This window comes from Pomacea canaliculata, linkage group LG4 (genome assembly GCF_003073045.1).
Source record: "Pomacea canaliculata isolate SZHN2017 linkage group LG4, ASM307304v1, whole genome shotgun sequence".
Taxonomy (NCBI): Eukaryota; Metazoa; Mollusca; class Gastropoda; order Architaenioglossa; family Ampullariidae; genus Pomacea; species Pomacea canaliculata.
In genome coordinates this window covers 16,500,727-16,527,773 of record NC_037593.1, presented here as the reverse complement: position 1 = coordinate 16,527,773, position 27,047 = coordinate 16,500,727, and the positions used below count along the sequence as shown (strand labels likewise).

Genomic DNA, 27,047 nt, shown 5'->3' with positions numbered 1-27,047 from the left:
ATGTGTTCATGTGCGTGCTGGTGTCTGTGTTCATGAGTTCTTTTGTGTGCACGCCATGAATGGCTGTCGCAAGAATGGGTGCATTATAAATACATGATGATGATGATGATTGATGATTGATAATGAGGATGAGGAGGATGATCTGCCAAAATATTGAATCAATCTTGTCATTCTGATTCATTCTGATTTTGCATTCAGTTTTGTTTCATGTCCCTCTTAACAGGGATGGTATGGATATGACTGCAGCAAGCCATGTGTCCATGGTAAACCTACCTCACAGCAAGATGCATGTGTGTGTGATCCTTGCTACACAGGAGCTGGGTGTGAAGATGAATGTTCTGGTAGAGGAAAATGTGTAAAGGGTGCCTGTCAGTGTGACACACCTAAGAAAGGTGAGGATCACTTTGTATCTTGAGTACATACTTGTTGGCTAAGAACATTCAGGGAAGGCATGGTATGAGACTGATAAATTTTATGAAAAGTAAATATTTATTAGCCAGACCAATGAAAATGTATGTTTACCAACATAAAGAAAACAGATGTGGTTTTTTTTTTGTTTTTTTTTTGTTGTTGAGAATCATGTGTTGCATATGGTTTCTCCTTTTCCAAAAGGCTATGCATGGTTTGGCCCCCTGTGTGAAGACACTGGTTGTCCAGGTGAAGATGGCAAGTGCAGTGGGCATGGTACCTGTGACAGAGAAACTTCTTCATGTTCCTGCATTCCTGGGTGGCGAGGTGATGACTGTAATACCCCAGTTTGCCCTGGACAGCCTGAGTGCTCAGGTGAGAGAATATGACCAAGAGACACTACTAGGAAGCATCTCTTTGGTAACAATGAAAATCATAAACCATTTTTCACAGTCAATGTACTAGCAAACACTATTGTCAGTATTAATGTTTTGAACTTCTAGTAACGAAAAGTTAAAAAAAGTAGAAGGTAATTGTAATGAGGAAGAAGTTTCTTGTCTCTCTCATGTTGACTTGACTACCCAAGGACTGTTAACAAAGACGAACAGAAAGATTGAGATGTACCTGACATATCTGACATAATATAATTAGTTTTTTTCTTTCAGGCCATGGTCAGTGTGCAGCTGGTGGAGTCTGTGTTTGTGAGACATCATATGCCAGCACAGCATGCGAGATTGAATGTGTGAATGGAACAAACAATGGAAATGGCATCTGCCAGTGTAATTTGCCATGCATCACGGGACTTCGATGTGACCACCAGTGCTCGCATAATGGTTACTGCAACAATCAGGCAACTGCGAGTGTGACTTCTTCTCTGGCTTCAAGGGGTCACAGTGCGACATTCATCGTTGTCCAGGATGGCCTGAAGACTGTTCTGACCATGGAACATGCAATGAAGCCCTACATGAGTGTGAGTGTGAACCAGGATGGACAGGCACTGCATGTCACATACCACAGTGCTCAGGCACTCCGCAGTGTAATGGCGTGAATGCAACTTGCCGCCTCGATCCCAGTGAAAAGAAACCACGCTGCTTTGATTGCGCCTTTCCTTTCATAGGTGATGCCTGTGAGCGCAGATGTGTGCATGGAAGTCCCATCAGATACTTTGATGGCAGATGGGAATGTCTTTGTGACCCATGCTACAGTGGTGTGAGCTGCGATGAGGCATGTTCAAAACGGGGCATCTGCAATGTCACCTTGGGAAAATGTGACTGCGGATATGAAGGAGGGCGTGGTGACAAATGTGAGAGAGATGGTTGCCCCGGCTGGGGAGAGGACTGCACTGGCCATGGTGCCTGTAACTCGGCCACTGGTCAGTGCACATGTGACAGTGGGTGGAGCAGCACTGGCTGCGATGTCCCTTCCTGCCCACAGAGCTGCAACTACCGTGGCACATGCTTGGTCCAAGGAAACCAGCCTGTGTGCAAGTGCAGAGCTGGGTACTTTGGTTCTGCCTGTCAGTACAGCTGTGTCAATGGCACTATCCAGGACCAGCAGTGTGTCTGCAATGCTTGTTTCTCTGGACTCTCCTGTGACCGTCTTTGCTCAGGAACCGGACAATGTACTCAGAATAATACCTGTGACTGTGGATTCAATGGAGGCAGAGGAAATTACTGTGAGCTTCCTGGCTGCCCAGGATATGGCACAGACTGCACTGGTCGGGGCACCTGTAACCAGGCAACAGGAGAGTGTGTTTGTATAGAGGGGTGGAAAGGTAAGGGGTGTGAGCTACCAGACTGTATTGATGACTGCAACGGACGAGGTCAATGCGACAGCTCTGTTGACAACCCGGTGTGTCGGAACTGTCAGATTGGCTGGATGGGGGTAGCCTGTGAAACACCATGCAATGGCACCCAAAAACCAATGGACAGTGGCATATGTGTGTGTGACTCGCTCTGCCAACATGGAAAAAGCTGTCAGATGGTAAGATGCAGTGATTGCTGTGTGTGTGTACCTGCATATGTGTGTGAGAGAGAGAGTGAAAGATAGAGAGGGAGAAAAAGAGACAGATTATATAAAGAGATAAATGATAGAAAAGGTTGTAATATCAGATTAGAATGTTACAAATTATGATGAGGTTCACTGAAAGAGGATGTGGATAACATTATTCATACCTTTTATTAAATAATAATTAATGTTTTAATTACGGGGTTTCTTTTAGACATTTTATGGTTTTGAATTAATTTGTCATTGTGGATCACAATCTCTTCAGGTTTGCAATGCCATTGGTACCTGTGAAAACAACACCTGCAACTGTGCTAGTCAGGATGGTCTCAACAGGGGCTGGTGGGGTCCTTATTGTCAAGACAGAAGTTGTCCAGGAGTTGGCAGCATATGCAGCTCTCATGGCACTTGCATCTCTGCCACTCTGACCTGTGTGTGTGACCCTGGATGGTTTGGCATCGGCTGCCACAAACCGGATTGTCCAGGCACACCTGACTGCAACAGCAGAGGAGAGTGTTTAGCAAGTGGAGATTACCCAGAATGCTCCTGCCAGAAGGGTTGGATGGGGCGAGAATGCCAGCTTCCTTGTGTGAATGGAACAGCTCAGAAAAATTTTACCTGCCATTGTGACCCTTGTTTCACTGGACCTGGTTGTAACCAGCTGTGTAACAACCATGGAGCATGTAACAATGGAACTTGTACCTGCGATTCTGGCTGGTGGGGTGAGTGCCTTGTCTGCTTTTATTTATTTATTTATTTTTTTACATTTGACGGTGGACAAATTAGAATGGGAAGGATGGCAAGTTTTAAATTAACTTGAGGCTCGTATCATATTTTGGAGTTGAGGGGACTGCTCTTTGTCTTGTCCCTGGAGCTGTATCAACTTTGGTTTCTCCTTTTTCTCAGTACTTTTTATTTGAATTGTATTCCTCTGTTTCTGATTATGCTATGCCTAGGCCAAGTCATTTTTACCTGTTGACCACTTCTTCCACTAATGGACAAAGCAGCCTATTCATCTTGTCGAAAGTTTTTTTTCCTTGATGGGATTGTCTCAACATTTCTCCAGTTATAACTTTTTGTTTTTATCTCTGGATAAATTATCTTTTCTTGTCTAAGGGCCATGTAATTTATCTCTACACTTTACACTGTTTAGATTTCTGTTCTGTGTATATACATGATGTCAACTGTATTCACAATGTGTTTCTTCTGTTTCTTGTTCCATAATTTTTCTCACCTTGAGAAGTAGGTTTTTGCTTCATGTTCCCAAAATTGCAGTGAAAAATGTGTTTCTTCTGCTTCTTGTTTCATAAATTTTCTCAGCTAGTTCAGGATCATCAAATACTGCTTTGGTTCTAGCATTGATGACCTTCTGCGCCTTGCACATAATTGTTCTTGTGTATGGGATGTGCAAAGTGCTTTGAGCCCAACTTGATGGTGGGGTAAAGGTACTAAATCAAAATTAGTATTATAAATATCGACTGGAGTATTCATTGTTTAATCCTGCCTGCACATAGATTACACAGTAATGAAGATCGTTTTGTAATGAAATAGGAGCAGAGTGTCAAGAACGAGGTTGTCCCGGTGTTGGCAAGAGCTGTTCAGGACATGGCTACTGCACTATTACTGACCAGACCTTGCACTTGTGACCGATACTGGACTGGCAATGACTGCAACTCACCTGACTGTCCAGGTGATCCTGTTGACTGCAACGGCAAAGGTAAGATCTGCTGAATACTTTTGTCCTTCAGTTATGTGATAGTTCAGATGGTCTTCAGCATCCTCTTCACTGCAAAGACAAAAGTATAGTTTGCTGAGTCATGTATAAGTTATTTTATTATTTCAATTTCTAAGTGAACCTTATCAGTGCCAAAGCAAGAATGACCAATTCACTGTTTTTCTGCATACAGAGGAGAATATTTGCAGCTGTATTGTTTATAATTTATAAAATTTCCACTTGCACACAGTAGTAAAGGCATGAAAAGCCTGAGAAATGACATCCAAAAACAACACTTTTTTTAGAGCAGAAGAACAGTTCATGTGTATAGGAGTCATTGTAACTGACATTCTGAGTTTTGATTGGTCATGCTTTTTTTCTCCTTTAGGCATCTGTGATGGTACCAACTACTTCCCCCCTCGCTGCATCAACTGTACATTGTCTATGGGTCAGGCTTGTGAGCGGTCCTGTGTGCATGGCAGGGAAGTTGTTCCTTTCTCTTCTGTCTGCAAGTGTGACCCATGCTACTCAGATCCTGGATGTGAAACTGAATGCTCATCTCGCGGCACCTGTCTCAATGCCACATGCACTTGTCAGAATGGCTTCAAGGGAGAACACTGTGAAAAACTGGATTGTCCAGGTGAAATTAAATGCTACAAATTAGCTGGTGTTCAACCATAAATTAAAAGAAAATTGTTGACCATTATGTCTTATTCAGTGTCAGCAGTGCAACATAGTAACCAAAGTATTTAAATTGGTGGTTGGTGTACAAATACTTATATAAAACTACAGTGGCCTGAATTAAATTTGACTAAAATATAAACAGAGGTGCAATTTGTCATTGACCTCTTTGAACTCTATGGCCACACCAAGATTCCTTTGGTTCCAAAGATAGACAAATATCATTTTCTTACTTTTATGTTTGCTTCAAACAACCTTGTTGTTGTCTGTTTTTTTTACATTCACTAATACTTTTACATCCTTTTCATTTTCTTTAGTAAGCAATGGATTTACTTTGCATTTTTATGTCATTTGTCTGTAATGCAGCTCAGATGTTCTTTGCATCAACTTGGACTAAATTAGTGCTGAGAGCTCAGCTTTTAAAATAATTCTGAATTCCACCACTCAGTCATTAGGCAATTTACCTAATTAAGTGCATTCTCAAGTAATGAAAGAGCCTTTTTTTAAGAAGAAAAATTTTTCTCACTGTTGCTGACTTGAGTGATTTTTTTTTTTTTATCAGGGGAACCCGACTGCAGCAATAGAGGACGCTGCACTCGCCTCGGAAATGAATCTGTTTGCGTATGCAATGCAGGCTTTACTGGTCAAGACTGCTCCATTCTTGTGTGTCCTGGAACACCTCCATGTAGCGGACATGGTATTGCCTTTTTTCCTTTTTTCTTTTTTTTTAAATTGTGGATGACTTTCTTGCAGATCAGAAATATTCTATGTTGCATGCACAAGTAATACTCTTTAAAGCATAATTAAGCTAATTTAAATTAAAAGGCACATTGTTTTGGTGTAAAAAGTAGAAAACATTGTGAGGTTATGTATAGAGTGCAGTCATGTGTGAATTTACAAGCACATGCATCTTTTGCAGCTTTAGCTTTTGCATGCACATTACTGCAATTACTTTGAGATTTATGCTGAAATTGTAGTCCCACAATATTTTAAAAAGTTTTTGGAGAATTCATTTTTAGTTTTGAAAAAAGTTTTTGTTAGAAGATTGATTGTTTTATTTCAATTTCGATGAAGGTAACTGCACACTGCTGTCTGGGAGCGTAGCACCACAGTGTGTATGCAATCATGGCTTTGACGGGGCCGCCTGTGACACATGCAGACCCCGTTTTGCTGGCTCTTTATGTGATAGATGTGAGACCAACTACATTGGCTATAACACTGACTGCAGCAAGTTGTGCATCCATGGGGATGCTTCTACACTAGGTCAGTTATTCATTTTCATTAGCTACTTAATTTTTGACCAGCTCTGATAAATGGCAGATAAATGATGAAATATTTTTACACAACAGTAATCTATATATTAATTCTGCATGTTTAAAGATCAGTATTTTAAAATGTTTTTTTGCCTTATCTTTAAACAGCTTTTTTGCATTTTTCTGATTGTTACAGGTGGCGATGTTTGCTTATGTCATAAGGACGTATTAAGGGGCCTATGGACAGGGGATAATTGTGACAGGTGCTTACCAGGATGGAAGGCCCCAACATGCTCAGTGTGTGACACAAGTAAGCACAAATATATTAATATTCTTTTACCTAACATTTATGATGTGTGTGAGAGGGTACAGTGTGTGTGTGTGTGCATGTTAAATGTCGTTATATGGGTGTGTATGTTTATATATATATACATATTATGATATGTTCAACATGTATAAATTATTTTGTGAGCAAAAGAAAAATTTTTGTCCTGAATTATGCCTGATTTACATGCTAAATAATAATACATGCTAAAACAAAGTTGTTTCAGTTTTAAATTCTCCACAGTATTAAATAAATAACTTTAAACAGCTCTCTTAAAAATTCAATGTTTATTATTGGGTCAAGACTTTGATTTTTTTAAAATATTTTAAATGCATATATTTTACATATCAGGAAAGAACCATAGTTTTCTGATTGTGTAATACAGATTTTGTTGGAGATGGCCATTGTAGCATTCCTTGCATGGAGAATCAAGGTGAGTATAGAGAAAAGGGAGACAATCCAAATCCTCAAGACACATCCTTCGAACGCCTCCCTCTTCGTCCAGCTTTCCGCTGCTACAGCCTTGACGAAAACAACACAATAGTAGCATGGTTTGGCTATGACAACCGCAACACCTACAATGTCTACGTGGGAGCAGGACCAGAAAATATGCTGGGTGGGAATATTACAGAAATCAAGACTGCATCTGGCAGCGGTGGGGTTGTGACAAAATTCCAGCCTGGGCTTGTGCAGTATGCAATGTCTGTGAAGTAAGTATGATCCAGATCGCTGTCTTACATTACATGTAGCACATTATTCAGTCCAAGAGAACCTAGATTTCTTACATGATGTCACTACTGCTTATGAAATATTACTTTGTCATTCACCTTTGTTTATCTCCTGTTAGTGTCACAAGTTTACTGTAGGCAGCAAATACACCAGCATGATACTGTGATAATTTGGTATCTAAGCCTTTGTATTATTACATGATGTTTTTTAAAGTCTGTTAATGTTTTGGTGAGGCTCTGAAGCCTGCTGGATAATGCACTTGACTGTAGAGCAGGTGGTTGTTGGATTGTGGCTAGAAACTGACCCTTTCCTCTCCTTCTCCCACTTGCGGCTGAGCAGAAATCAGTGCCTTATTTTATCAGTGTCTGATTTTATCAGCAAAAGTACAGACAGTTGAAGGAGAGGGTTAGGCATCACCTTCCAAACACCTACCTGCTTACTGCCCCTACAGCCACCAGGCTATTTGACCTTCTACCTTCACACCTAAATATGATTTTTGTTTTAATTTCTGAAAAATGTGCCAAATTAAGTAACTTGACCAAAGTTAAAGCTTTCTTTACATTAAAGTCATCCACCAGTTAGGTTTTAATCATGTCCTGTCAGTGAACAGATAATCTTTATTTTTTATAAACCCACAAAACATTTTCTTTATGATTAGAACTTGAAAAACTGTCTTTTTTCCTGTTTATTTGCACATGTCTGTTTGTTACCAGATGATCACCAATTGTTGAGAATCATTTCAGATGCCTCAAAAACAGATTTCTTAACAATTTGTCCAGATGCTAATGTTAAGCTGTGGTGTTCTTTCAGACTGGCACCAAACAGCAGTGATGTGTGGTGGTATGTAGCATACAGCAAAGCCAACACATTTGTAAATGCTTCCTTCATGCGTAACATCAGTACAGAATATCTGTGTGAACACACCCCTTTCCTGGTGAGCTCTTATGCACATTTTATTTTGCTTTTCAATCATGCAGTTGTCTCTTTCAGCACCTTGATAACCTTTAACATCTTTGAAACTATCTGGTGATTAACATTCTGGTCTGTCATGAAATGTTAATACATAGTTCTTTATGTGTTCAAAACCCATAAATCAATGCTCTAAACCCTTCATGACATTTTAAAAGCTTTAAATGTCCCTGGAAGTTTTGTCATATCACAACTTTGGAAGATCAAGAAATTTTTTTTAAATGATACAGAGTTACTTCAAACAGGGAATTAGAACAATTTGTGAGAAGAAAAGCACTCTATTACTTTGAATAATATTAACTACCTTTGTTCACAGATGCAGCCATCCTTCATTGGCAACTACTCTGGATACTGCCATTGTCTTTCTGGATACTGGGGCCCTAAATGCGAGAACATTTGTCCAGGAGGTGCAGGCAATCCTTGTTACGGCAATGGAAACTGCAATCCAGAAACAGGGCAATGTACATGCTTTGCTGGTGCCAGACAGGAGTCAAACTGCAGCCAGTGCAGAGAAGGCTGGTTTGGAACAGACTGCAGTGTTGCCATGCTTGACTATCCAGTCAGTGGGGAGACACAGAAACATGTGGCTGCCAGCTACAGTTCAGGCCACTTCCTAACATTTGATGGCAGCTTGTACACCTACCAGGGGCCTGGAGAGCATGTGTTTGTGGAGTTCCTTTTCCCTGGGAGCAGAACAATATTTAAAGTTCATGGAAAACTAGTTATAGCTGCTGCTAGTGGATCGGTTCTCTGTCAAGCCATAGCTGTGGCTATTGGAAAAGACATTTTTGAAGTTCATACCCTGTCAGCCGATATTGTTCTTGCATACAATGGGCTTCAAATATCCATGCTGTCATTCCCAGGTTTGTTTGGGCAGAATGTCAGCTGCAACATCATAAGCACAAAACACCTTAGGATTGTGGGAGGAAGCACACTGACAGTAGACATTTACATCAGAGAAACCAGTATAGATGTGCAAGTCAGAGCCTCATTCGAAGTCTGCTCAGCAAGCCGTGGCCTCTTTAGTTCATGCGGCAGAACTCCAACACCAGTAGATGACTTTGTCACAAGAAATGACACTCAGCTGTCTAATTTCACAGACCCTTACCTGAACCAGAAAGCCATTCATGAAATATTTGGTCCATCATGGCTTGTCACCAAAGCAGACTCCATCTTTTTATATCTTCCAGTTTTGTCCCCTTTATCTGGACATGGTCTGAAGTTCAAACATTCACATGCAGTCAGCGATCCACTAAATTTGTTTTCAACCTCAGAAGCCACAGTTGAAGTAAAGTTCAAGTTGGACTATCTATCTCTGTCGGGTGACTGTCAGGCAGTGTGGTCATACCGTGCCAAACTTGGCTTGGATATAACACTGACTGTGTGTGGTAGCAAGGTTGTCCTCTACCATGGGGTGCAGGAGCACATCACATCCATAACAGTTCAAGTGAACACATGGTACCACTTGTCTCTGGCCTGGGTGTCCCGACAGCAACTCATCCAGCTTGTACTTCTGACTGACCGACTTACCATTTCATCTGCAAACATTTACCTGCAGGCTGGTGCTCAGGTCTTCTTAAATGGCGGGAACCTCATTCTTGGCAAACGAAGCCTTGTGAGCACAGACGTTACAGGTTTCAACTGGAACTTGCAAGGAGTGATAGATGACATCAGGGTGTGGAAGATTTCTCTGTCTGTAACAGAAATCCGTCAATGGTTTGACTCCTATTTCATCACTAATGTAGCCCTGACATGCCACTGGATGTTTGAAGAAGGTGCAGGAATATTATCAGTTGATAGCATTGCTGGAATCGTGATTTCTTTCCCTCAAGACCCATGGTGGCATCCCGCATGGATCAACAGCAACTATCCATATGTTATGCCATCACTTCTCCAGTACAACATTTACAGCAACCTGCTCACAGGGTACAGCAATAATTCTGTCTCATTTTGCTCAGCCCATGTCTTTGTCACAACCATCACCACTGCCTGTAGCTACCTTGGTTCTTCAGCCTTACAAGCTTTCTACCAGCAGTGTGTTTTCAATGGGGACGTCTTCCATTCTCCAGATGCCACACTGGAGGTCATTGTAACTTTGGCAGACATCTGCTACCACTACAGCCAATTCTCTGATGCACTTTCTTGGTCGGCCCGCCGTTTTTGCAACGACTTCCCTCAGCGCCACTTCCCAGTGTGGAGGGGCACATACTGCTCTCAGGAGTGCTATTCTGGAATGTGGAGCACCAACACCAGCTCCTGTAGCTGTGATGACAATTTCTATGATGCTTCTTGCAGTCGTCTATGTCCAGCTTATAAAGGGGTTTCATGCAACAGTGGCCTTTGTTCCGAAAAGGGAATCTGCATGTGCTCTCTCAGAACTGACGTCACCACAGACTGCCAACAGTGCAGTAATGGCTGGAAAGGATCTGACTGCAGCATTGCTATGGTGGACACAACTTTCCAAAGAAATAACACTCAAGTTTGCAGCTTGTTTGGCTTCTCTCACATCATCATGTTTGATGGCCAATCCTATGATTTTGACACTGTGGGTGAATTCATGCTTGCAGACATTCCAGAGTTGGGCTGTATGTGCGCCTGCTACAGTGTCCTGGCAACAGGGCTGTATGCCTTCGCTCATTGTGGATGAAATCAGAAGAGGATAATCTTACAATCTCCATCTCAGACAATCAAGGCACTGGATTAACTTTGTGGCGTAATGGAGAAGCTGCAGTGAATGACAGCATGCAGTTGCCTGGGTCTAATGCAACACTGACGATGTTCTCACCGACAACTGCTGAAATTGCTGTAGGACTGTCTCTTAGAGTCAGCATTACTGTACAAGATTTTCTCATGAGCATCTCTGTTTCTTCCCATTCTGCCAACTGCATGTCTGCCAAAGGCCTCTGTGGCAATTGTGATCACGATGTTGACAATGATTTCATAGGAACAGGTCTGATCATTCCTTTGGCCCAAGTCAACACATCATTCATCAACACTGATTTTGCAAGTCATTGGAGCATACGCAACTGGCCAACAACAGGATTTATCTATCAGCACAACAATGGAATCAAGGAACCCAGATTTCCATCACAGGATGGCTTTTCCCTTCATTTCAATGGATCAGCTGCCTACACTGGTGCCCTCACTGGCATTTTAGCAACATCTGATGTCAGCATTGAGATGAAAATCCAGCCGGTCAACACGACTCAGGGAACTCTCTTTGTCTACTCTACCACTACAACACGCATTTCTGTTACAGTCAACAACTCCATGCTAGCTGTGGGAGTTCTTGGAAGGGATGTTCTGACATCACTGGTAGTCAAGCCAGGAGTCCTTCAGCACCTGGCTGTTGTCGTCAGCCGCTCGTCCAAGACTATTTCTGTCTACCTTGTCCTGCCTGGTGCCAACATACACTCATACGTTCTTTCCCTCGAATCTTTCCTTGGTCTTGGCCAATGGGCGGCTTAGTATTGCGGGAAACAATGATGCCTTGTCAACTTACTTTTCAGGACTTGTGGACGAAATCAGGGTTTGGACAAAACCTTTGACAGTATATGAGATTTTGCAGACCAGCTATGTGAAGGTGAACATTACTTACCAAGGCATCCTGGCTGTCTGGCCCTTGTCAGAAGGTAGAGTCTGGTTTCTGTGGACATAGTATCAGGCATCAGTCTGTTCTTGCCTCAAAGTGGAGTCACATGGGTTTACAGCAGTTTCCTGTGGGTGGATGAATCCCCCTTACTGTACTATGCACGCCACACAAACTACCCAGAAACAGAGATTCCAGCCTGCAACAGACTTAAAAATGATTCCATAATAGCTCGTGCTTGCCAACCCCTAGGGAGAGCACTGCTGGACTTTGCCTATAGAGCATGTGTTGCAGATGTCGAGGCATCTCCTACCTCCATGGTATATGCCTCCAACATGGCGGCTTATATCTCCTACTGCATGTTTGTACTACAGCCTAAAGATCCACCAACAACCACCATTTGTCAAAATAAAAATGACCCATTGTACACCTATCTTTGCCAGGCAGCATGCAAATTTGGCACAGTTGATGAAAGCAGTGGTGGCATTTGCAAATGTGATCCTGGCCGCTGGGGTTTTGACTGTGGAGGCACATGTCCAGGAGGAGTGTCAAACCCCTGCCACAGTCATGGATTCTGCAACACGACAACTGGTGCTTGCACATGTCAGCCCACCTGGTCTGAAGGAACTGATTGTGCTACATGCAAAACTGGCTGGGCAGGGCCTGATTGTTCGACATACAAACCAGATCTTCCTTCTGCTCCTACCAATAATTCCAATGAAACTACAACCATGAAGGCCTGCACCATATTTGGTCTAACTCATGTCCTTTCTCTTAGTGACACTTCATTCAGCATACAGCAGCCTGGAGAGTTTTCTTTCTTAAAAGCTCTGAACTTCAACCTTGACCTACAGACTAGAATCACATTTTGCCAGGAAGCAACATTGTGCGTGTCTGCTATGGGAGTTAGACTTGGCTCAGACACAATAGTTATCCGAGCTGGCTACCGGTCTCAGGATTTTGCCAAGGTCTGGGTGAATGGCAACTTGGTGACCTCTCCAAGCCCAGGAGCCTCCTTCTCTGGCCTTTCCAGCATTGTTCTCACCTGGGATTCAGCCCATGAATACACCATCAATGATGCCAACAAGCTTTTCAACTTGAAAGTTCGGACCAACCAACGTCGTATCGGACTTACTTTGAGAGCAAACTTGATGCTGTGTCACAACTCCAGCTCTTGTGGCATTTGTGGCTACAATCAGACAGACATGAGTGTCCCACAGTACAGCTCCTGGCAGGTATCTGCAGAACTAAGTTTGTTCACTGGACTCTTTGTGAACAGTTTGTATGGAGAAACAAGTATAATTTCCCCTGCTGCCTATTCCCTTTTGCTGCAGAATAATGGCATCTCTTCAGAAATTTTGCCCATGGTGTTTCAACCAAGCCAAGACTTTTCTGTGGCTTTGTTAGTAAACCCCAGGAGTTCAGAAGGTGTGGTGATGTCCTATGGAAAATCATCTATCTTTGGATTATTCTACGACACCACCATAAAGCTGATGGTTGGCAAAGTAACCCATGATACAGGACTCAAGCTTAAAATCAACAGTTGGAATGAAATCGTTCTTGTATACACTGTAGCTCTGTTCCAGTTTGACATTTACATCCACAATGCAGACACTGAAATCAGTTTTAAACAGATCTTTATATCTGAAAACTTTGTTTTGAGGGGAGTGGTGTACTGACTGTTGGAGGATGGGTTCAGGTGACAGGTGGGGGAAGTCTTCATTCCTTCTGTGACAAACTTCACAGGGGAAGTTGATGAGCTGCGAATCTGGCATAAGACCATTACATACTCAGAGATTGAAAGGCAGTGGCAGACAGGTCATCTCTTTGCAGCTGCAGGATTGTTTGTCCACTGGAGTTTCAATGAAGGAGAAGGAGTGGTAGTTGTGGACATAATTCAAAAGTACATATTTAATTTCTTTGCTTTTGACTTGACAAAACCACTTCCTCTGTGGCGACTTTCCACTGCAGTTTACACATATCCATTTATTCCAGCAACACATGCCTTCCTTGACAATGAACTGCTCATCGTTGCAGAGACTAAGTGCCACTCAACTCTATACAGCGCATCACTAACATCTTCATGTCCAGTTCAACATCAGACATTTGTTGAGTTTTATCTGGCTGTCTGTCTGAGTGACATAGCAGCTACACATGAAGTTTCTGCTGCCCTCACTGCAGTGCTGTCCTTCTCAGACCTCTGCGTGGCAAGTATAAGCTTGGACCGCTGGCCAGCTAGACTACTTTGTAATCAGTTCAGCAATTTCCCACGCTTCACTGGCATCAACTGCACCACCGAATGTCTCTTCCCAGCATATCAAGACAATGACCTGCAGAAAGAAATCAACCTTCCGCAAACATCGATGGCCATATGCCAATGCCACCCTGCTTTTTGGGGACCTCACTGCCAACAGGTGTGCCCCACTGGTGTTGTCAGTCCCTGTAATGGCCATGGCGGATGCAATTCCACCAATGGCAACTGCATCTGTGATGTGGGTTGGGGCGGCTCTAACTGTTCCCACTGTGAAGGTGGATGGCATGGATCCGACTGCTCTGTAGCAGTTCAGTCCATACAGTCTACTACCGAGTTCTGTTCTTTAACAGCAAACAGCCACCTTTTCACCCTGGATGGTGCAGGGCTGACTTTCAAACAGGAAGGCATCTTTACATTCTACCAAGATGATACACTATCATTTAAAGTTGAAATCCAAGCAAGACAGTGCCACAAGTTTGGGACTTGCATCCTAGCAGCTGCAATGAAGGTACAAACAGACAGTCTTGTCTTTGATGCTCTTGACTCAGATCACATGGTGCTTAATCAAGAAAGGGTCTCTTTGTCTGCTGACAGAACACTTTCTGGAAGTTTTAAGCTTGTTGCTCTGGACAGATACACTTTTGAGCTGCAGCATTCAAGTAAAATTCAGCTTAGAGTTTCTATTAGAGAAGCCTATCTTGACCTTCACATAACAGTTTCCAAAACCTGTGAAAATCCAAGGGTATATGTGGCAGATGTAGTCCCAAAGAAAACCATGGGTGTGCCACAGAAGATCATACATGCATTATTGCTGGTCTTGGAGTCTCCAGGTACTTAAGCTTGTATCCAGCAGCATCATTCAGAGCCATAGAAATTTACCTGTCTTCTTGGCAGCAGACTTTTGCAGGCAGTCTCTTTGCAACGGCATCTGGTCCAGTTTCAGTTTCCAATCCTGTGGCAGTGGCCATTTCACTGAGCGGCGGATACTTGATCACAGCACCAATACCAGATGACATTCTGAGCACCACAGCCTACTTGACAATAGAAATAAGTTTGAAACTCTCACCTGACTTTAATCTGAGTTCGTCTGTCATATGGAGCTATGCACAAGCCAGAATCTTTGCTGTCCTTGTTCAGAATGGATCTCTAGCAATATATTTCCGTGGCACAGTGACTGTGACCTCACTACAGGTACAGCTTGATGTGTGGACCAGCCTTGCTGTGGTGTACAACAGAGACAAGGGCAGTGTAACTCTGCACTATGTTTGGCAAGACAAGGGCATTGTCAGACATGTGTATGACATTGTGGTGGTGGGGATTGGAGCATTCCCTGGCAATGGAACACTGGCTGTTGGCGTCTGGCAAATAACAACTGACAATGTGCCATACCCAAAAGTGAGTGTAAATAATACTGACATTATTTAATACATTTTGTGCCATCAGTTGTGCATAAAGTATAGTGTTGTTAGTTCTCAAAGCAAAGGGGTACATTTCTTATTCAGAAAGACTGGAATGTATTTATTATTTAAATGTTTACAGAACCAAGAAAAATATTTAAGCTAAATAAATGTGAAGTACATATTTTAAATTCTTATATAAAAAATAACATCAAGAACATTTAGTTGAATAAGCAAAAGCCTTTGTTTGTGCAGGTAAGTCAGCTCCTTGGCATAGTCCAAAGAGTGCTTATTTGGAGGCGCCATCTATCACCAATCAACATTGCAAACAGCTGGCTTAACATTCATTTGACATCACTTCCTGGACTTGCACTTGGGTGGTTGATCAACCCTGGTTATGGAAATCTCATCAGTGACATCGTTAGGTCCCACCGCTTGACAGCTTCCATCAGTGGCACTACCTGGGTACACATCTCACTGAGTATAAATGTTTATGTGGCAATTTCTACATCAAGAGCATCACTAGTATACACAGAGGCTTCCTCATTCTGCTCCTCTCTTTTCCAAAGTTCATCTATTTCTGGCCCTTGTGGCAGCCTGACTGCTTCAGCCAGCTTCTATTCTGCAGCTTGTGCTCAAGATATCGTTTCAGGGCAAAGCCGTGACTGGTCCATGTCAGCTGTTGTGACCTTTTGCCACACAGTGTAAGACAGAGAACAATCTGGCAACGTGGCCGGCCCAACTTCTGTGCAATTCTTTCCCATCTCGACACTTCCCTCTGTGGGTTGGGAAACAGTGCAACTTGCAGTGTGTTTTTGGTCAGTTTGATGATCTGACACAATCCTGCCAGTGTGACAATGGATACATTGGAGAAAAATGTGACACTAGGTGCCCTGGCTACCAAGGGAAGGACCCTTGTAATGGACACGGAAAATGTGATCAAGACACAGGAAGGTACAATATGTGTTGATTTTTTTTTTATGCGTGTAAGTGCACACATGTGTGAGTGCACTAGCATGAATGGACATATGTCTTCTTGAGCACATGCAGGACTGTGAAGAATGCTTGAACTTTATACCACAGGGTAAAATATTTGTTATTACAGTTATATAGGAGAGCACAGTACCACCAGGGCTTTTCTTTTCTAATGACTTGAGTAATGTTGTAATTAAGAATCCTTCATTGCGGATTGCTTGGTGAGTTGCACTAGGCAGAACACTGAGAAAATGCTATAACTTGTACCACATTGATCTGACACCACTTGAGCCATTCTGCCTAAAGCTATGGATGAACCACTTGAGCCATATGAGCGTGATATCAGATAAACCATTTGGATTGAGCCATATGGACCTGATGCCTTGGTAAACCTCATGCATTGAACCATATAGACCTGATACCTTGCCTAATGATTTGACTAGCACCCTGTTAATCTGAAATAATGGGGAGCATTATAATTAACTGTTGTGTTGTGTTTGCAGGTGCTCCTGTAAGCCACAATGGTCTGGCAACAGTAACTGCAGTGCATGTGCCCCTGGTTTTCAAGGTAAGGACTGCAGCATTGTTGATTCTCAGCCTCCAGATGAGCCACCAGCACAAGCCACATGTAGTGCAGCCCAGGGAGTGGACATTTTCCTCTTTGATGGCCATGGCATTACAGTGCGAGAGCTGAACACCTACTACCTTTTCCAGCTAGATGCCATCAGTGTCCAGGTAAACAGATGAAGAAAGTCAAAGTTCTGAATTGTTGTTTGCCAATGCTGGTGCTATAGTCTTTATATTTTAGTTTCCCACCAAGACAGCTGTTTTCAGTGGTTACAAAAATGCTTAACAAAAAAATTTGAAACTTATTTGGGAGAAGTTAAGTCATTGATTCACATTTTAAAAACCTGCACACTACATCTCCTGCTATAGAATAAAACTTGTTCAGTGTCGCAATGCTATGGGGTCTAGGTACATGTGATGGACGGAGACTTGTAGTTAAGCCTTTACTACACTCTCGACTACTCCACCATCCACGCCGACATAATCTTGTGCGATGCACTTCCACACTTGTTCACATAGACATTCGCTTGCTCTACACCTCGCACATTCATACGCCACTTAGCTCGGCCAATATGCGTGGGTCTGTTTGTCTTTTTGGTTTGGGGGGATGTGGCACCCACACCATAGTGTTATTTCTACTCTTTCGGAACACAGCATACTTAACAAAGGCACTCAGCATAGCCTACATTTAAGATACAATTGCAGCTCAGAAATATTGCCTTACTAATAAAGTTTTGTTTTGTTTTTACCAAATTTGAATTGGGTTTTAGTTTTTCTGTATTTTTGTTTTATCACCAGTTAAAGTTAAGTGTAAAGGCCACTGGCATCACATTAAATTTTCTGATTTCTTGCAGATATCCCTTGCTGCATGCCCCATTCCAATGCAGTCCCAGCTCTGTATCACCAGTGTTATGATCAAACTGCAGAGCACAACAGTCGCTGTGATCTATGTAAGGCCAAAAACTGCCACCGTGTCTGTTAATGGCCAGACTGTTGATGCCAGCAAAACAATTTCCATTCCTGTCAATGAATGCCAGGTGACAGTAGCAAAATCTAACCCATGGACCTACACCATCGCTATCCCTGAGACAGATTTCGTGATGAGTGTCAGTATTGCAAACTCTCTGTCAGTGACTTTTGGCATTGACTCTAAGGTAAGCTTCAAGGCTGCTGCCATTGATTTGAGGAGCATGATACCATACATGGCTTCTTCTGTCAAGTTTAACAAAACTGCAGGTTTTCTGTAATATGTAAAAAGTATTTTAACAGTCACAAGTCATAAGTGATATATGCAATAAACTCAATAAATTGATAATCTATATAGTTCTCCTAATTCTTGATTATTTTGCACTTGAAAAATCTCTTCAGTCCTGAACCGAGAGAAGCACTAACAGCTACTGTTATTTTTATACCAGCTTTGTTGTAGTCGCACAGCATCTGGACTTTGTGGAAACTGCAGCTGTGCCTTGTCTTCCAATGTCTTTCCCTGTGGCCTTCAAGTCCCAGTTGCTGCACCTCCAGCAGATGAGAACAGATTGACTGTTGGCCCAGATGATGATCAAAATACAATTAACTCAAAAGTTCAAAACACTGTGGTGCCCCACAATGAGAGCAGTGTAGATGGAGGCACTGGCACACCACTATACAAAAATGGCATGGGACCTGGAAAAATGATCAAGTTTGATGATTCATCAGCGATTACTGCACCACTTGATCACATTCGTAAGTTCTACATACTTCAACTATTCTTTCAGGAAAAGATATGAGTTTAATATTTTCAAGATTTGTTTAATTAAAATTAACTAGATGGCTAACACCAACAAACTATGTAAGCTTTTCATTTTGGTTTTTTGAAGTATTTTTGAATTTAAAAAAAAGCCTATCCCTCAATTCTTCATGCAAAAAGAATCAAAGGATTATGATGAATACTGAACAGAAATCATGCTTTGCATATTTCATCTGCAGAGTTCTTGCAAAGCATTGAGTTTCTGATCAAGACCTGTCCAGAAACAGCATGCAGAGGTGTGATTCTTTCCTATGCCACAAAGAGATCCTTCACTATTCGACATGGTTCATCCATTATCGTCTCCTACAGTGGCAACCGCATAGACACAGGACTAACTTTCAGCAACAATACCTGGCATATGTTGACCCTGACCTATTCCCCAGGAGACCAGATACTAAGCGTTTATTTGGTAAGCTTCAGAAATAGTGAGGCACTTATTTGTGGTACTCCACAACCAACACAAAGACTTATTAAAAAAAGTTGCCAAGATGTTAAAATTATTTGACATCTTCTCCATATGTTAAAAGTAGCTTCAAAGTTTTATGAGGCTGGTGCTCTCTTAAATTTGTAGTATATTTTATGGTAATTCATTTTGACATCAGATGTTAATTGTTACTACAAACAGGCCAGAGGAAAGGATAACATTCTTCGCAAAGATCTGCCTTTGGATAGTGAAGCACTTCAGGGTGGTGGGCAACTGTCCCTAGGAAAATGGGTGCCAAGTCTGGAAAGTGACCGGGAACAGCCAAGAGAGGGCTTTAGGGGCAGCCTGGATGAGTTCCGCATCTGGAGCAGGTAACCTATGATTTAAGATACGTAAATGGAGGCTGAGAGTTACAGGTGCAGTTTGCCAGAATATATCTGTCATAGCATATATAGCTGTCATAGCATGTATGTTTGTCACAAACACGTAAGAGAACATGGAGAGGAATAGATAAGAGAAAGATAGAGAGCTGCAGGGCTATGTGCAGCTGACTGGATGTATTTAGAGATTGTATTTGTAGATTGGTGAGGATTGGACAAACAGTGTGGATTAGCACAGGTATCACCCTGAACCACACACATAAACATCATCTCATTTTGTGTTATTTATAAAATAACAATAACAGTTACCGCAATAACTTTAAAATTACAGGTACATTGATAACACTGAGGTTGCTGAACACTGGAATGTGAACTACCTAGGCACTGAAAATGGACTTTCTTACCTGTGGAAATTTGACGACATCCAACAACAGACAGGTATTTAAAAGAAGTGTTATAGTTCATGCAGGTGAAAACTTAAAAAAAGAAGCAAATTCCATTATATCTGCAGTTCCAGTGAGAAGTTATCCTCTGGAATTTGTCTTTCCTTAAATCAGGATGTAAATGCTAGAGAAATATAGGATCTCCTCAAATAAAAGAACTTTGTTGTTGGTTTCTGTGGAAATCTCTCTTTCTCCCTTCCTCCTTTTCTCTCTCACACTCACACTCACACACTCCATCAACTTAAGATGAGTTGTGATTTATGTATATCAGTTTCATACAACAGGAGGATAAACCCTAGAATTTATGTTTTGATCTTGTAAGATGGTGTGATTCCTTGGGACTAATGATGGTCTTGCTGTTATTTTTAGAAACCAAATCAGTTCTGGATAGGGTTCGTGGTCATCCACTGCTCCTGCCAGATCCTCCATTCCCTGCTGCAGAATTAGTGTTCTCAGATGCTCCCATACCCTACTTAACTTCCAAGACAAATATCACATTGCCAGTTTCGGGAAAGAGCAGCTCATCACGAAAAAAACGACAGACAGTGGTCATCAGCATGGACCAGGCACAGTACCAGCAGTGTGAAGATGTCTTTGTCAACAGTCAGTTTGGCAGGTAACAATCTCAATGATTTGTTATTTATGCGTAGCAGTTTTGTACAAGTAGAGGAGAGAAAGAATTTTTTTTCTGGAAAGTATGTGTGATAGTATTATTTTTCCCCACCTCATGTGTTCTTTGATTCTCCCTTCATTGAGAAGCATTGATATGGTTCAGAATATCATTAAACCTCTTCAGTCTTTCTGACCTCCTAAATACACTTGATTGAAGGTTCACAGAATTAAATTTCAAGAATATAGTTAATGCAGCTTAAGTAATATCTAGAAAAATTGGTATTATTAATGCTGTTGAGACAAGCGTGGGTTGCAGTTTTTTTAAAGGACAGCCATTGACAAAAATTTTGACATTATACTGTTATAGCTTTAATCATGTGGAGAGACAAATCTGTTTAATGTGTGAAGATTTTAGAGTGTAGGATTAATTACTGATCATCTCTAAACTGCATTACAGCTCAAAACTTCCAATCATAAAATGTCTTTGTTTGTGAAATGTCAGTACATTGCTTCTCTGTCACTTATCCTAGGGATTGCAAGAATGCCAGCAGCTCTGTGCAGACACAGTACCTGTTCCAGTGCTATTCAGCCATGCAGCAGTCAGGTGGAAATCTTGCTGCAATGGAAGATGCGATACTAGGCTATGCCTCCTACTGCCAACAAATCATGAAGCTAACTTGGTGGCCTGCCCAGTCATTGTGCACTGATGCTCCACAGGCAAGTACAATAAAAGCAAACGAAGAAACGGGCTGGGGTGCTCAATATAGGCAATGGACAATTAATTTTCTCCCCTATAAGCTCTTAACTGAATTAGTTTATATTAGGTCTGAAGTAACTATATTGTATACCCCAAATTGTGCCCTAGCTTGGCTGTGTGGAAATAGTCCTATATATTCTCATAGCAACAATAAAACATCTGGCAACATGTCAGGATTGATAAAATAAGTGTTTTACAAGTAACTTCTGGCAGCTCAGAATTCCTCACATACCTTATGTTTCAGATCATAATTAAGAACTCACGTTCTTTTATTAAAGTCAGTATCTGGTGTAGAGGCCTTACTCATGTATTTCTATTATGATGTAGCGTTACTTTAAAAATATTTTGCTTTCAGGTTGCTTCAGTCACTGCTGTACAAAGTCTGTGCGGCGTGCCCTGCTACTTTGGAACAAAATCAACCGCAACCCCTGACACCTGTGTGTGCCAGTATGGTTACTGGGGATCGGCTTGTGACCAGGCATGTCCAGGAGGGGCCGAAAACCCTTGCTCTGGCCTTGCTACCTGCCAACAGCAGACAGGAAGTTGCCCTTGCCCCATCAACAGACAAGGAGCTGCCTGCATGGCCTGCACAGCTGGATGGCTTTACAAAGACTGCAATATTTCAGAGCTACACACTTCTGTAACCACTGTCAGTACTGTACCAGTATGGCTTCAGCCACTTGGACATGTTGTAAATGCCGATGGGTTAGGCTTTTATGTGTCTGAACCGGACATTTACACTTTGCTGGCCCTCGGAGACAGAGTAGTGGTGCAGGGGAAGTTGGTAAGGTGCTTTCAAAATTTCACTTGCATGACCTTCATGTCTGTTCTGGTTGGCAACTCATCACATGGCCATGCTAGAATCACTATTCATGCATCAACAAAACCCGACTGGAAACCTGAAGTGTACATTGGACTCCACCTATACAGCACTGGACACTGATGTGTTTTTCTATGGATGCAATCTTTCACGCAAATCTCTCACAGAAGTTGTTGTCAGGATAACAGACATTGAAATCCTCATAAGCACTTCAGGAATCTACCTGACTACATCTATTACCATGGCAACAAGCTTACTCCCTTACACCCTTGGTCTCTTGAGTGGTTCTGGGTCGCCAGATGCATCCCAGAAACTTGTGCACTTGACATCAATCCATAACACAGTCTCTCTTGATTTCTGCCGTGGAGGAGTGACACAGCAAGCGGCACAAACTTCACCTTCTGGAACAGGACTTTTCACAGGTTTGTCAATGGCAACACCAGTGCTAACTAACGGCACCTTCAATCTATCATCTTACAGCACCCCTGAATGTGATGTCTTCATACATTTCCCTTCCTTGCCTCACAGAATTCAACGTAATAGTGGGTACAGCTTGCACCTCAACAACTCAGCAGCCTATACCAATTTCTCACTGGCAGACACAAACTTGAATGTGTCCATTGAATTCACAGTACGAATGCTTCATCTGGAAAATAAGCGTCAGGCAATGTTAGCATTCACAAATGACAATGTTTTCCTTGTTTCACTGATAAATGCAACAGTTTATGTTGAAGCTACAATGCCATCTGCAATGGGTGTTGAAATTGCCATCAGAGACACAAACATTCAACTGGAACTTGGCCAGTGGAACAAGATTATCTTGACCTACAATGGTGTCACAGCAGAGCTTACACTTTTCCACTTCAACAGCTCTGCTTGGCTAGAACGACGAGACTTCGTCATTGTGCCAAGAATCTTCTCCGCGCCAGGTGTGCTTTCCCTAGGAAGCTGGCAGCCACCCCAAGATGGGAAGCCCCACCCACGCATCTACCCATTTTCTGGAGAGGTGGAGAACTTTCTCATCTGGGAGCAGGTTATTGAGCCAAACCTGGTGCTAGATCTCTGGTTGATGGACCCTGCCATTGCCCGCTCTGCACTTCACTTTTCCTGGACCTTTGACGAAGGACAAGGCTTGACCTCTGTTGATACCATCAAAAAGGAGACAATTGATCTGCCAACACCACCTTTGCTGTCACCAGCGTGGCTTGTTTCTGACTTGACCTACACAATGACAAGAACGAGCGAAGATGTGTTACAGACAGTTCTTGGTGCAGATTTAAATAAGATTGCTTTGAATACAGATTCATGCAAAGTTTTCATCAAAGATCAGTCTTTGGCAGGCTGTGCAACCATCAGTCAAGCAACAAAAGACGACCTATATGCTCTTTGCTCTTATGCCATGAACATCATTGATTATAGACAAGCTGCTCTTAGTGTCATTTTCAGCTACTTGTCCATGTGCACAAACTCTGTTTCACCATCACCAACACTTGTGCATGCAGTCTGTTCTGCTGAAGTTCAGTGGCAGGAAACTGCAATCTGCTCTCCTGGCTGCGTGTTTGGAACATCAGTCACAACCTCCCAGGCAGTAAACAGTAGCCAGTGTTCATGTGCACAAGGTTACTATGGTGCATCATGCCAGTTGACTTGTCCAGGAGGATCTAATTCTCCCTGTAACAATCAAGGATCATGCCAAGCAGATGGAACTTGTATCTGCAGCTCCAACTGGAATGGCTCTGCAGCCTGTGAGAGCTGCACCTCTAACTACACTCTGGAGCAGATTGTTCAATACACCTGCTTACACCTTTGACCAATGGTGGAAAGAGAGTAGCGCATCTTTCTTGCACAGCCGACGTGCTAACATTTTCAGGGCTTCAGTTCTCATTGACTCACATTCCTGGTGTTTACAGAATCTTCAGAAATACCGCTGTAAGTCCAGCCATTAGAGGCTCAAGCTGTCTTTATCTCATGTAGCCTTGGCTTGTGTACAGCTGGGTTGGCTTTGTCAGCAGGAGGTCATAACCTCACTTTGGTTCCATTAAGTCAAAACAGCATACCTGAAGCCTACCTCGATGGCACAAAACTCAATCTGCTAGTCAACCAGTCCCTTGCTGCTGGTCTGAGAATAAAGATGAAGTTCCTTACACCATCTTTCTGTTGAGCTAAGCAGTGGAGTTCAAGTTGATGTGGTATTTAGAGGGGCATACCTTGAAGCAACAATCATCAGTGACCAAACCTGAATGCACAGGCACTGACGGCATATTAGACGTATGCCAACCATACACACAGTCTTTGTACAAGGCAGTGCTGACAGGTTCTTTGCAAGACATCCTGAACCATGTTGAGCTCCATTACAAGTAACTGGCTATGACATCTTGTTCTACTCATCTTTATACACTGGCACTGTCTCCACAGCAGCAGGATTTTCTCTGTCATTCAACGGAACTTCTGGCTGGTCAGGACCCATCATTACAAATACTGAAACTAATGAACTTACTGACTTTACTATCAGTGTGCACATAAAACCACTGGACTATGGAGGGGTCATAGTTTCTTTTGGAAAGAACACATCATTTTCCATCATCAACAGCCTTCCCATGAAAGTGAAATGTGGAAGAACAGAGCTTGTAGTAGGCCTTGCATGACCCTGAATGTCTGGAACCAGCTAATTATAACATTTCTGAAAGGGGAAGAAACTTACACATCTTCCTTTACAACCAGAATACCACAATTCAGCACCAAGCCTTTTCCCAGCAGTGTTCACACAGCATTGTGAATGGTGCTCTGATGTCTGTTGGTGAGCTAGTGCCCTCCCCTGAGGACCCAGTGCACACCCTGAGTGAGATGTTTGCTGGTGAAGTTGATGAGCTGGTGGTGTGGTCCAATCCCATCCCTACAGCTGTGATTTACCAGGTATACGACATGGATGTTGATGGGACAGCTTTCCGCACTCTTCTTTCTGTTCTTCTGAAAATGAATGAAGGGCTTGGCACCACAGCACACGACATTCTCCCGCAGGCAAATAATGTTTTTCTCCCACCATCTCCATGGCCAGCCCCTGTGTGGACTCTGTCCGACCTGCAGCTTCATCCTCTACTTCCATCGCTTTCAGTGGGTGCATTTACAATCACAAACCCTACCAATGTCTACATTTGTGATGCATTCTTCCAGGCAGCTGCAGTTGCAAGAACTTGTTCTTCAGAAATTGCCTTCTGGTACAGAGCCAAGTGTTTTGCACTTTCATCGGAGGCAGACTATGCAGAAGGCAGCCTAATTGCAATAGCTTCCTACATGAACCTCTGTAGCTTGAGCAACATGGACATGACACGACTGACTGATGTAGTCTGTTCTTTAAATATGTCAACACCAATGTGGCTGCGTCAGCAGTGTGTTGGATGCAAGTTTGGAGCAGTTGCAAATATGTCTTTTGGTTATTCTTATTTAAATGGAACTTGCAGCTGTCTGCAAGGCTTCTGGGGCAACAAATGCCAAAATGAGTGTCCAGGAGGAAGCCAGAATCCTTGCAGTGGACACGGAAAGTGCGCAGAGGATGGAACTTGCTGGTGTGACCGCCACTGGTCAGGCATTAACTGTTCCTCCTGTGCTCTGGGCTGGGAGGGAGAAGACTGCATCATCAACAAAGCAGCCAACCCATCCTCCGTAACACAGACTGTCTTTGCTCAGGTTTCTGCTCAGGGTCAGGTGATTACTTTTGATGGTGTTTCCTTTGATATTTTGAGCTATGGCCTGTTTTACTTACTTATAAATGCCAATGCAAAACTGTCTGTTGCGGTCCAGATTGTTACATGTGACACCCAACTGCTCTCTTCCCACTGCCCTGCATCAATGATCATTGAGACAGAAAGCTCAAAGACTAAAACTGAGCTATGAGAGTTTTGACAACAACCATGTGTCCCTGTTTGGAGATAGTGGCAGCAACATTATTGTTCGTGGAACTGTGACAGTGGGCACTGTCAACTTTGCGTACTCCAGGTTTTCCATATTGACGATATCCAGCAATGACATGTCACTGAATATGACAGTCGTTTTAGTTAATAGACATCTGCTCATCACAGTTGCTGCAAACAGGGCCACATGGTTCTCACCTAGCCAAGTTTCAGGACTGATAGCATCTTGTAACACCCTTCTCAACATCCAGTATTCTAAATGCTTGAGTCAGAACACACAAGTGTGCAAGTGCATCCCAAGTGTCGAGTCTTGCAAATGATTGTGACCAGAAGTTGACTCTGGCAGCATTGCTGAACTTTTTCTCCATCCACAAGTACTCATTGCCTCCAGCAGACCATCGTGAAGGAATCATAGTAACAGAAGCCTGCTTGAGGTTTAACAACTCAGGAGTCATGGTTCGCTCTCTTCACTTCCTTTCCTTCACATATCCATAGAGTTTCACGTGAAGCTGGAAACCAGAGCAGGCACCTTGATGTCCTACATGACTGCCTTGAACAACTATGTTGTGTTTGCTTGCACCAGTACTGGCATTGTCCTCATTACACAGGATGGTATCTTCCCAACTGGACTTCAGATTTCCACCCACCAGTGGGTGCAGGTTGTAATTATGCAAAATTCTGCTCTAGGCACAGTGGAAGTGTATGTGGTGCCCCCATCAGGTGCAGTATCTCTTAAGTCTGTTACAGTACACTCAAATGTGTTTGTCAGTGGTGGGATTTTAACATTTGGGCAAATACCACCAGAGCTGTCAATATCAGTTGATGTTGGGGTATTTCAAGGTTTGCTGGATGAAGTGAGGGTTTGGTCTCGTCCAACCAATCCCAGTATTGTGGAAAAGACTTGGAGAATGTCAGTTACGGACAGAACACCTGATGTCCATCTTCACTGGCCACTGAATGATGCTGCAGGAATGGCAGCCTCTGAACGAAGGCTTGCAAAGACAATGTATGCTATTGATGTCCAGAACCCCCAACGTGGGTTGTTTCAGACC

At 42.7% G+C, this 27,047-nt stretch overlaps 1 protein-coding gene across 1 annotated transcript in view; it reads left to right on the top strand.

The window, feature by feature from the left end:
- Nucleotides 1–27,047, top strand: part of LOC112561606 — a 65,286-nt gene that overhangs the window by 35,013 nt on the left and 3,226 nt on the right. Inside the window, 35 exon segments of the mRNA XM_025234187.1 lie at nt 224–392; nt 613–783; nt 1,074–1,250; nt 1,253–2,391; nt 2,681–3,134; nt 3,964–4,046; nt 4,048–4,129; nt 4,515–4,766; nt 5,370–5,504; nt 5,882–6,070; nt 6,257–6,370; nt 6,771–7,095; nt 7,925–8,048; nt 8,400–10,730; nt 10,733–11,542; nt 11,544–11,724; nt 11,727–13,342; nt 13,379–14,656; nt 14,659–15,321; nt 15,579–16,013; nt 16,015–16,277; nt 16,802–17,033; nt 17,720–18,019; nt 18,281–18,587; nt 18,831–19,060; nt 19,277–19,446; nt 19,787–19,893; nt 20,268–20,514; nt 21,041–21,227; nt 21,623–22,159; nt 22,161–23,888; nt 24,433–24,727; nt 24,730–24,860; nt 24,863–25,975; nt 26,436–27,047. Of these exon segments, the coding sequence (XP_025089972.1) occupies nt 224–392; nt 613–783; nt 1,074–1,250; nt 1,253–2,391; nt 2,681–3,134; nt 3,964–4,046; nt 4,048–4,129; nt 4,515–4,766; nt 5,370–5,504; nt 5,882–6,070; nt 6,257–6,370; nt 6,771–7,095; nt 7,925–8,048; nt 8,400–10,730; nt 10,733–11,542; nt 11,544–11,724; nt 11,727–13,342; nt 13,379–14,656; nt 14,659–15,321; nt 15,579–16,013; nt 16,015–16,277; nt 16,802–17,033; nt 17,720–18,019; nt 18,281–18,587; nt 18,831–19,060; nt 19,277–19,446; nt 19,787–19,893; nt 20,268–20,514; nt 21,041–21,227; nt 21,623–22,159; nt 22,161–23,888; nt 24,433–24,727; nt 24,730–24,860; nt 24,863–25,975; nt 26,436–27,047 (17,187 nt within the window).